The following is a 12,339-nucleotide window of genomic DNA, read 5'->3' as shown; positions in this document are numbered from 1 at the left end:
TGTTATCAAAATTAAACTAGAAATGTGTGAAACAATACGATGTGCCTTCCCATGTTTACACAAAGACACGTGACAAACGTTAATGTTTCATTTAAGTGAAGGGTCAAGAGCTTACAAACATTCATATTATATGGTTAAGTCCGAATTCCGGATCCTGTAATCCAGTAGTAACAGTTGAATGTTATTTGTGTTATTTGTTTATCATTTAGTGTAAGTTTCTTTAATTTTAATAGTTTATGCCATTGGTTTACTCGTTTGCTTGTTAAATATTTTATTGCTCGAACGTCTGGTGTTTTTTGCTTAGTTGACGGCCCCACGGTTCTCTCTCTGTCTCTCTCTCTCTCTCTCCATGTTAATTTCGTTATAGACTAGTATAATATTTGGCATTATTTGCTTTCATTACATTTCTACTTTGATGAAATAGTAAACATAGAAACAACAATAGTATACTGCTGTTCAAAAGTCATAAATGATTGTAAGAAACCAAATTCGGGCTACAAACTTAAACCGATGGAAACATATTATCTTTAAGAGGAAAACAACGAAACAACAGAAACACTGAAGTGCAACAAAAAGCAAACGACAATGCATCATTCATAGAAACGAGTTAATAGATAATTAATGTCATTTTTCCTAACTTGGTACAGGACTTTTTTAAAAATGGTGGGTTGAGCTAATACAAAATTGAACCAACCGTTTAACCAGAAAAATTACACTGGTTATATAGCACTTTGGAAAACACTTATTTTGATCATTGAGAAGCTTAATATTCTCTAAAGAACACTAAAGAAAAAGATGTGGTAAACTTGACAATGAGATAACTCTCTCATCAAAGTCACAGTTTTAAAACTTATAATAAGGTAAATACAGTTCATTTACAACATGAAAAATGGTGGGTTTTTTTCAAAACTAAAATTAGGTAATTCAGCAACCACTTTTTTAATCCGTTGCTGTACGGATATTTATATTTTTTTTCTAACAATTTTCTCAAACTGATCCAGACGTTTTCTTGCAACCGTGGATGCACCAACATTTAACAAATAACACATAAATAATAAACGATAGTGTGACTTTGCCATTGATACGATTTATGCCGAATTTGACATTGAATATCCGCCTTATCTATTCTCACTTGTCATTCTATATTCTGGCCTTGTTAGATATGACATGGTTTTGTCAGGTTAACTTAATTGAGAAACCCCGTTTTCGTGCATTACAAGAACTTTGGGATAATTTCATTTCAGAATTTTTCTTTTTTTGTATTTGCATCATTTACAATTGTTTAGACTTGGTAACTTTTAACAGATCTACGGTTTATCACGATTGTCAATCATCAACTACCATACAGGTTGAATTTCATTTCCGTTTTATGCTGAAATCCAGCTGTTGTTTTTGTCTCGATTAATACCTTGCATCATTTTCTTAATCAACACAAAAAGCATGGGAATAGATATTAAATGCACTCAACCATTGCTATATCATATTTAACGTAAAAATATCAAAAATACCGAAATCCGAGGAAAATTCTAAACGAAAATTTCTTAAACAAACGACAAAATCAAAAGCTCAAAAACATGTAACGAACTGATAACAACTGTCGTATGCATGACTTGTACTGGCATTTTCTTATATAGAAAATGGTGGACTAAAATATAGTGTTATAGCTAGGTAAACACCATTATACTGACAACGATGTGTGACCAAAACAAACAGGCTTTTCTTTGAATTTGTTGATAGAAAATTCAATCCAGTCATGCATAAACTCTTTATTATCAGATGGCAGGAAAATCTGATCATTTTTCTTCAGCGTGACATCCCCGTTTATGACCTGTGATCTGTATTTGTAGTACCAGGCGAGTAGGATCTAATACTTATAATTTTTATTCGGCTGTGCTTTAATATCCGTGTCCTGTCCATTTCAATAAACATATAATTGACATGTTCCATCTCTTGAATCTGTTTTCTACTGTTACGGAATCACACCGATATTTGTTTGAACACTGCTGTCGATTTAAATTATGTGAAACTTTCACGATCAATATCGTAGCAGCTAGCATAGCCACTATGTGCTAGATATCTTTTGTTATTGAATGTCTTGCTCCGTACCTAGCATATTTTGTATTTTCAGGAAAGCATGGGTTTTTTTTTGGTATCTAGATCACTATTTTGACTAGGTGAACTTAAAATGTTCAATGGTTATATCTACGCAGCCTTACGTAGCGGCTACGATTCCGCGTGTACGTGGTGGATCCAGAATTTGTTTAATAAAGCTCAAACATAAGGGAAAAAAAATATATATGGATATCAATACGTTAAATGTGTGCAATTGATATTTACTTTAGATTTTGTGTATGCAAAAATGAAATATAACTGGAAAAACTATCACACCAAATAAATTAAAAGTCGGTATTGATATTCTCATCAATAACTGTAAATGGTCTTCTGCAGATGTTTCCCGTGTATATCAGCTAATTCCAAACTACTTGTATTCTTTACGGTTGTAGAACTGATCACATCGATAACTATCAAAAGCATTACCAAACATGAAAAAAAAAGTAATCAGAACTCAGTTTCATGAGTGAGAGTCGTAATGTTTTAAACTCTCGTAATGTATTAAAAAGAACTTATTTTTGCAACTTTCGAAAAACAAATCGTGAATATAAATCGTCGCGAACATGTAAAACTGATATTTTTTCACATTCAACTACTTCAAGTAATTTTTTTAAATCGCAAGTTAAATCGCCACAAAAAGGGATAGAAATGGTTTGACACGAATTAGTATGTTTATGGTGTATCCCAGATTACGTACGCGTGTCAGTTTTCAGGTACCTAGTTAATGATAAAGGAATTGACTTGCCTCTAGAACATTACCAGCCCAGTCGTTTGCACGTTTGTATGACTTGAAATATCAAAAACAAAATCATCTTTTGTCAATTTATTATTTTCTTTCTAAAATGTTGAATTTCTCGAAATGCCAAGGGTTTCTTTTCTCTAGGCAAACATTGCCTTCGTTGGTGTTTTTTTTTTGCATAGATTTTCGAAAAAACCAGATTTCAATGCTCATCAACGCAGTTCAGTATTTGATTTGAACTATACAATTGTTTTTATTCGAACGACAATGGTTTGTCTGAAGTAGCCGAATGCGCGTTTGTCTTACCAAATTATGAACTTAGTTATTTTTATGAGTTTTTACAATTACTGGGTCGTGGACAAGTGCTAGTGAACATTGCGTCCCCGATAGTATCACCATATCAGTAGTCCGTGCTTTAGTGTTGATATAAAATATAAGGATACGTCTATTTTCAGTAAATTTACTGTTTTTGAAATGTTGAATTATTCATTTAACTAAATGTACCTATTGGCAGATGCGTTTTCTATTGTCCCTTTGGTATCTTTCGTCTCTTTCTCCGTTTTGTCTCGATAATCTTTTATATGTACTTCACAAAAATGCAGTATAAAGCACTTTATGATCTCTGCTTATTGGCATAATATTTACACTTAAAATGATTCGTTACAAGTATGCTTGCAGGTATAGTTAATAAAGTATCATTTAAAAAAAAAACGGAAAAAAATTCTGCTATGACAAAAACGCCCAAATAAATAGATATAGGAGTATGTGGTTTGAGTGCCAATGAGACAACTTTCCATTCAAATAACAATTTATAAAAGTAAACCATCATAGTCAAGGTACGGCCTTCAACGCGGAGCCTTGGCTCACACCGAACAACCCGCTATAAAGGGCCCAACAAACTAGTGTAAAACCATTCAAACGGAAACATCAAAATATTTGCAGCGGGTTCATCGTTTTAATAGTGTCATGTTGTAAAAATGCGTGAAATTGTGAATTTTAGCATTTTCATCTTTTTGTGCCGTGTTTGGTATCAAAATTCATTATTTCTTATGAGTAATTAAGTTTCAATATTTTTATTATGTTAGAAGTGCATTTTAGTGGGAAAACAAGATTTTGAATCATTTTTCAAATAATTTTATAAAAGTCATGTATTAGTCGTTTTAGCGTTACTAGGAAATATTAATGGATTAAGATTAAGATTAGGTCGTGAGAATACTTTTTGACAACAATGGTCATCAATGTACTTTATTTGTCAACACCTAAACTGTATGTAGAGTGAATAATGTCAATTAACACTAATTCTTAATTTAATCTGCCTTTGCGCTATTTCATTTGTTTGGAAACTATTTGTTTTTAAGTGCCTCTTTGTGTTTTCATTGGTCAAAACGTTTCTATGATCATGTTTTATAAAGGTGACTTTTGAAACGAAAACGGAGATAGAGAAATAGAGAGAACCATGTGACGCACCGGTTCGCCCCGCTCTCGATCTACGAGCAGCGGCGGGTTATTGTATGTTGCCATGATTACTATTTTGTAAATATGCTTTATGAACTGTGCTTGTATATATGTTAGATGGAAAAAATAAAGTATGTGAACGTTCATGTATCCAGTCTCGTGTATTGATTTACAACTTTCCAGAATGGACCCTTTGTCATCTAAAACGGGCCTGAATTGTTTGGATTGTAAAGTACTGTTATTCACCTCCGATTGACTATAGAGTTAACAAAAACGAAACACACCAACAAAACAACCACATGTATAATCGACAATTCTAATTACGACAAACAAGGATTTTCTATACACGTCAAATATATAAGGAAAATCTAAACGTGTCAAATGGCGGAGGATGAGTGCCAATCCTGTGTAACCTTTCGCTGCCAAGCTGAGTGTCCCCATTGAAGAACTCTATTCCAGTTATTCGAAACTTGTTTCCGAAATCAATATTGTGAAAATATGGACATAGGCATACCTCTCGATTTAACTACCATGAACAACGAACAGCGACCCATGAATAATACCGAAGCGACATGACATTCCTCGACAACGACAATGAACAACTTAAGATTTGCCTCTTGTGATTATATGCTAAAGTGGATTTAACCGCTTGTATTCGCAGTATGGTGGATTTCTGGATTTCTACCATGGATTTGATGTACCGTATGCAGAGAAGACGGTTCGATGCCAATTGTGAAATGAGATACTATTTGCAATTACTAACTCTTGTATTCAACTTCAGTTTGAATTTATATAACATTTGCTTTATTATTTTCATGTTTCAACATTTACATAATTTATTGATTTTGATTGACCAATTTCGTATCTAGTTTAAGTCCAATAGCCAGTCTATTGTTTCTTTCTCTTGATGTTTATAGTGCTAAACGTAGTCTGGACAACTACAAGATTTTTTACAGCTCAGTCAAAATCAATAGAATTGTGAAAGCAACTTATTTTTTTAATTTTAATTCATGAAGACGAGCGATTCAAAACCCATGATCACGCACCTTGAAATTTACAAAAACAGAAAACTGGATATCGTTGGTATTTGTCACAAAGCTCATAAGGGCACTTGACAGGTTATCCAAAGCTATGGAGGGCATTCTGATAACTTTGACCAAGATATTGTTCTATTGAAAGTGCAACCGGTATTCTGTCCGGGTTGAAATTTTAAGGAGGTTATAAGGGGCCTGCCTTAGATGAATTTCGAACCTCAACGGACCAGAACCTAGCATGAAATAGACGATGTTTCACTGTTGTATATTACTTGGTTTTTATTTTCGTGTAAATGGTTCTCACTTACGTTTACGAGGTAGAGGTTCGTCTGAATAATAGATTTTTTTCTTCTTCAAAATTTATACGCAAAATTCTGAAAATTGAAAATTGTTCATGACATATATAAAGATATTGATGTCATTATTTATTCAGCTTCGGGGTCCGAAGCTAGAGGGGTGTTGGAAGAGTTGTCATGTTGTAAAAATGCGTGAAATTGTGAATTTTAGCATTTTCATCTTTTTGTGCCGTGTTTGGTATCAAAATTCATTATTTCTTATGAGTAATTAAGTTTCAATATTTTTATTATGTTAGAAGTGCATTTTAGTGGGAAAACAAGATTTTGAATCATTTTTCAAATAATTTTATAAAAGTCATGTATTAGTCGTTTTAGCGTTACTAGGAAATATTAATGGATTAAGATTAAGATTAGGTCGTGATAATACTTTTTGACAACAATGGTCATCAATGTACTTTATTTGTCAACACCTAAACTGTATGTAGAGTGAATAATGTCAATTAACACTAATTCTTAATTTAATCTGCCTTTGCGCTATTTCATTTGTTTGGAAACTATTTGTTTTTAAGTACCTCTTTGTGTTTTCATTGGTCAAAACGTTTCTATGATCATGTTTTATAAAGGTGACTTTTGAAACGAAAACGGAGATAGAGAAATAGAGAGAACCATGTGACGCACCGGTTCGCCCCGCTCTCGATCTACGAGCAGCGGCGGGTTATTGTATGTTGCCATGATTACTATTTTGTAAATATGCTTTATGAACTGTGCTTGTATATATGTTAGATGGAAAAAATAAAGTATGTGAACGTTCATGTATCCAGTCTCGTGTATTGATTTACAACTTTCCAGAATGGACCCTTTGTCATCTAAAACGGGCCTGAATTGTTTGGATTGTAAAGTACTGTTATTCACCTCCGATTGACTATAGAGTTAACAAAAACGAAACACACCAACAAAACAACCACATGTATAATCGACAATTCTAATTACGACAAACAAGGATTTTCTATACACGTCAAATATATAAGGAAAATCTAAACGTGTCAAATGTTGTCACAGTGGAAAAATGGACATAAATTGATTTTGAGACTTTTCGGACATTTTGTTAAAGATTTTGTAAAACCGATGTTTTTGTTATATTTGCAATATTTCACTAGGGATTCTAATATTTTTATTGTGCAAGATTTTAGGCCAAGATTAGAAGATAAAGCTAATCTAGTTTCAGGTTTTAATTTGTTTTCCAATTAGCGACATTTTACTTCATAATGATCTATTATTCGTAAATGTTTAATCCCATAAATAAGTCCGTATGTTCTATTGTTAATTATTATCTATGTGCTTATTTTTCCGTAATCCCTTAATTGAATTTTCTCACTCATTTAGAGAAATATTTGTCAAGTCTATTCTAGTAATTTTTAGTTTGTTATATAAACTATGTTGTTATTTTGATGTGGCAGATTGGATTTAGTATTACACTGAGCAGTTCCAACTCTGTACAATTGTATTCCATGCTGAACTTATTAAATTATACATCGCGCTAACCAGACTCGTCTTTTGTTACAAGAGCTAGTCCCAGAGTCAGAGTCCGTGCAGACTTGTCGCACTGTTTATTGTGTGTGTGTGGTTTCAGGCCAACACATTTCCCAGTCACAGATACACCCAGAATCTATTTGTGACATTTGGTGCCAGGTCCGAGTCGTGTTGACTTTTCAGCTCAACACGCTTTCCTGATACCTCAAAGCAGCAAGCGAGTTACCAGTTCCCCAGAGACGAACATAGACATGTAGCAGAGTTGCAGTGATGGAATACAACTTCAGGCCACAGTGGAGACCATGGTTTTTCCAGATGCGTCAGATTCCAGCGTGCGCCAGATGTGGAAATCAGCATAGACAAACATTTTGTTATGCAGCAAGTAAGAAATGTTTTAAGTGTCATCACGTAGGACACTACGCCCGAATGTGTGTCTCTCGTCCTCATCAGGAAATTCAAAAGTGCAAAGAAGTGCCGCAGATAAAAACCAAATCAAAATCGCAAAAAGATAGAGATTCCAGACGGATAAAGGAATATTTCGATTCAAAATCATTTACCCGTAGTTTGCCATTTGCTAATCTGCGTGATTCAGCATTTAAAAGTTATTTGGACTCTACAAGTATACTGAAATGTGAATTAACGTGTGTTAAAAAGAAACTTTCAAAAGTGCAGAAAAAAGGTGCAAGTCAGGCAGCTGAAATTTTGAATTTACGAGAACAGTTACGTCATTTACAAAGTGTGTCAATCGAAAATGAAAAACTACGTGCAGATGTTCTAAGCTTACAAGACAACCAGAAAAGACAATCCGTTAATGAAAACAAATGTCAAATCCACGTTAAACGCATAAATGATTTGGAATTATACCTTCAAAGAAAAACTGATTTTATTTACGACATCCAACAAAAATATGAAGAAATATCTACAGAAAAGAGACAGCTTTTTAATGAAAATTCCATTTTACATTTCAAAGAGGACAAGTATTACAATCAAGTTTTAGAACTAAGTATCAAATTAAAAGCCACCGAAAGTGAAAAAGAACAATTGCAATCCGCGCTAAACCAAAGGACCGTTTACGTGAACCAGAACCAAGCCAGAACTTTTCAACCGCAATTTGAACATTTGCGTTAATTCTATTCGAAGCACGGGGTCGTGCTTCAGTGGGAGAAGAGGCATGTTGTCACAGTGGAAAAATGGACATAAATTGATTTTGAGACTTTTCGGACATTTTGTTAAAGATTTTGTAAAACCGATGTTTTTGTTATATTTGCAATATTTCACTAGGGATTCTAATATTTTTATTGTGCAAGATTTTAGGCCAAGATTAGAAGATAAAGCTAATCTAGTTTCAGGTTTTAATTTGTTTTCCAATTAGCGACATTTTACTTCATAATGATCTATTATTCGTAAATGTTTAATCCCATAAATAAGTCCGTATGTTCTATTGTTAATTATTATCTATGTGCTTATTTTTCCGTAATCCCTTAATTGAATTTTCTCACTCATTTAGAGAAATATTTGTCAAGTCTATTCTAGTAATTTTTAGTTTGTTATATAAACTATGTTGTTATTTTGATGTGGCAGATTGGATTTAGTATTACACTAAGTAGTTCCAACTCTGTACAATTGTATTCCATGCTGAACTTATTAAATTATACATCGCGCTAACCAGAGTCGTCTTTTGTTACAAGAGCTAGTCCCAGAGTCAGAGTCCGTGCAGACTTGTCGTACTGTTTATCGTGTGTGTGTGGTTCCAGGCCAACACATTTCCCAGTCACAGATATACCCAGTTTCTATTTGTGACAATAGTACCAAACCTTCTCCCCTTTTCTAAAACAACAGTATAATATCATAACATAGAAAAAACACGATAAACTATCAATTGGAAGTCTTAACTCAATCATAAAACGTAAATTAACACAAAGGTTAACCGGTTATTGTCATATCCCAAGTCAGAAACCGAGAAAGTGATAAAAGTCTCTTATAAAAAAAAAAGTTATATTAGTTTATTACATTTTATCGATTACCTTTACTTTTGGAATTTTAAATATTTTGTCCTTTTTTTGGCACTTATTATCTATAAGCAAAGTTTATGAGTGATTTACCTTGAATAAGTGTGTAGACTTATATGTATATCTATACAGAGTTTGCCAGATAAATTGACGTTGAACGTAAACATTGAATTTTTCAACTTTATTCGGATATCAAAAATCCAGAGTAAGATGAATGAGAGTCACCAAGAATTGCATCCGAAGAACCACCTCTATGTTGTACATAAATATGATCACCCTTTTGAAGAGCAACAATAGCATTCATGGTGTGAGACTCTGCATGGGTCGTACCAACGGAATATCCCCTTAAAAGGAGATCTTGGTTCTTGTTCAACTGCACGACGGCGTCATCAGTACCTTGTGTATAAACAACACTCGTGAAATGATAAGTGCCAGCCTTTGGAGCTATAAACACACCAGTGACTACGTCATATCCGCCTCCGGTGTTCGTTTTGACATTGTTAAATTTGAGGATTTCGGCATTCCCTATAGATGAACTTGTCGTCAGAATAGCAAAAAAAGCTGGAGTCATATCTGGAAAAAAAATATGTGACTTGTGTTTGTGTTTATTATTTCGGTGCATTAAGCTCTAAAACGATTTGACAAAAAGCATCTGACTGTATTTTGTTTTCATTTCAAAATATGTTATACGAATAACACGAACCTTACAGTATAATAGTTAATTGTGTCTTAAAAATCAACACTAAGAATTTATATAATTCATGTTGCTATTAATAACAAGAAATCGTCAATACACGTAACAACCTGCATGTCCTAATCTAGCACGAGCTTTTGAGAGTCTTATGGAATTTACTGATCCATGAAACAGAAGCTAACCACAGCTCGCACATTAAAACCGTATTTAAAAAGAATGAGTTCCAGACTTTCAGCAGACACTTCACCATGTGTAGGACGTGAGCTATGTTGTGATATGAGAAAAATTCATACTGCGTTTGAACTTTCCCCGACAGAAAGAAAATATACCAGCATGATTATGTTAAATTGACGGTCCACTCTTTGTATTAATATGTTCTTAACATAAACAGGAACCATAAGTCTACTAAAACCAAAAATACCGTTGGCAAAAAGAAAAAAAAAGGTAAAATGTAGACACGATTTCGAGCTTAACACGAGGTATGGTCTATCGTTAAAGACTAGCTATAATTACACATGCACGTATTGGTATCTTTTTGATTATCTATGGTTGCTGCATTTTTTTATTCCTATCGACCCTGTTTTTACAAGTAAAATATTAATGGCTTTCGTTAACTCTAAACTATTTAAACTAAATACTGATAAAGTGATTTACTTGCTGTACTGTTAACTTCGTTTTGCAGTTGATGAATGTGTTGTGCCTGAGTCTGAATAGATGCTGCCTGTTTCTGAATAGTTACTGTCTGTTGTTGGACGGTATTTTCCAGTTGACTTAGTCGCTCCATGATCAGCGCAGGGTCATTCAGTAACAGACGTATAGCGTTTTTGTTAGACTGTACAGTTTGTAAACATAATACAAACATAAAAACAAGAAACAACTGCATGGCTTCTCTTATAAATTTAACGAAGGCTATACATGCAAGTTAATCGTGTCAAAGTTCTTATCAGTTGAAATATCGGTTTATAGTAGTTATTCGAAAAGGTTAAGTAAACAAGCAAGATAACACCATAACATTAAAGTTGTAACCACCAATTTCTAAAATGTTTAACTCGCGAAATGTAAGCCCATTGTTAATGTTTATATATCATTGATTTTCAATAATAAAAAACATCACTCTACTCGTCATAAGCACCGTTGTTTGAAAAGAGGGGGAGGACAGGGGGTACCCTTCTCCCTTCTCCCACCCCTCTTCTCCTTTCTCCTCCTCTTCTCCTTTCTCCTACCCCTCTTCTCCTTATTTTTTTTTTTAATTTACCGGAAAAAAAAGAGATATTTAATTTTTTCATATTTTATTTTTTTCTCCAACTTTTTCTCCTTACTCCCAGCCTTCATCTCCTTTCTCCTACCCCCTTTCTCCCTGTCTCCCTTATCCCTGTCCTCCCCCTCTGAAAAGAGTGAGTATAATCTACCTAGCAAGATCGTTATCTTATCAAAAAAACAGTACATATGTCTGAAGTGTTCACATGCGCACGGTCTATTGCAAGGCAAATAATATTTGAAAACAAAAAGGCATAAGACATTCCCTTTGTCAGCCCTTCGTCTAAGTTGTTAAAGAACTATCAAATAGTATGTATTGTTGATTTGTTATTGTTCGTATTATAAATGAAATATTTCACTTTCGATTGAAGGACATTCAATCTCACAAAATATTGCCAATAAATGCCGAGTGTACTCAGTAGTCTTCGTAATAATATTAATTAAGGTTTTTTTCCCAATTATTCCTTATATATTTTCGTGTTCACTTACTTGTATACCTGTATCATTTACAAGGCAGCTTTAATAACAAAACCGATCTTTTGTATCTTTAATTTCAAGCTTTAGCTTCCCAATTCAAAATGAGGAATAAAAATTGTCATAAACCAGACGACGAGTTCCAAAAAAACGCAGCAAAGTAAATACAATATTAAAAGGCATAAGTCTCAATCCTACTACAAAGAGTGAGCTTTATTGCTCCTTGACGACGAGTTCTTGAACTATCAGTGACTCATCAGTGGGCCCTTTTGTTGTTTATAGCAAGATAAATCGAGGGATGAGTAATTGTTTAAAAAAACAAGGAAAAGAGGACGGCAATACAAACAGATTGACACAGACAGTCCATAATGGCCATCCTTATTGCGATGGCGTATGTTAAACTTTTGAAAAACACTTCACAATTTTTAATTTCGAAACCTTGTGAAATAAATTGCTTTTTGCGACTAACTTAATTTTTTTGTGTTTTATATTTGCAACATATAAAATCATGGTTGCTTGTCTATTTTTAAAATATAATTGATAAAAGTTTCCCATTTCAAATTATCGTTATGAATAAAATAAAAACATGTTCGTGTACGCTGCATCCAAGATACATCGTGAAGCTTCATTTCCGGTTATGTTATAAACAAGACGAGACTATACATATGTATATATAGCAAATTTACAGATCTAACATTGTTTGGTTGATGTTAAGACGAGTTATATATATATAGACTTT

At 33.5% G+C, this 12,339-nt stretch overlaps 1 protein-coding gene across 1 annotated transcript; it reads right to left on the bottom strand.

Annotated features, from left to right (window-relative positions):
• Positions 1-9,341: 9,341 nt before the first annotated feature.
• On the bottom strand, positions 9,342-10,785 carry LOC134697130 (complement C1q tumor necrosis factor-related protein 3-like). Its single transcript, XM_063559183.1, has 2 exons — positions 10,524-10,785; positions 9,342-9,748 (listed from the first exon to the last, which is right to left on the bottom strand). Exons 1-2 carry the CDS (start codon positions 10,750-10,752, stop codon positions 9,357-9,359), a joined length of 621 nt encoding a protein of 206 aa, XP_063415253.1. The 5' UTR covers positions 10,753-10,785; the 3' UTR covers positions 9,342-9,356.
• Between the last annotated feature and the right edge of the window lie 1,554 nt (positions 10,786-12,339).

Source organism: Mytilus trossulus, chromosome 14, assembly GCF_036588685.1.
Source record: "Mytilus trossulus isolate FHL-02 chromosome 14, PNRI_Mtr1.1.1.hap1, whole genome shotgun sequence".
NCBI lineage: Eukaryota > Metazoa > Mollusca > Bivalvia > Mytilida > Mytilidae > Mytilus > Mytilus trossulus.
Note: the sequence above shows the minus strand (reverse complement) of the source record. Positions and strands in the feature narration are given on the sequence as shown.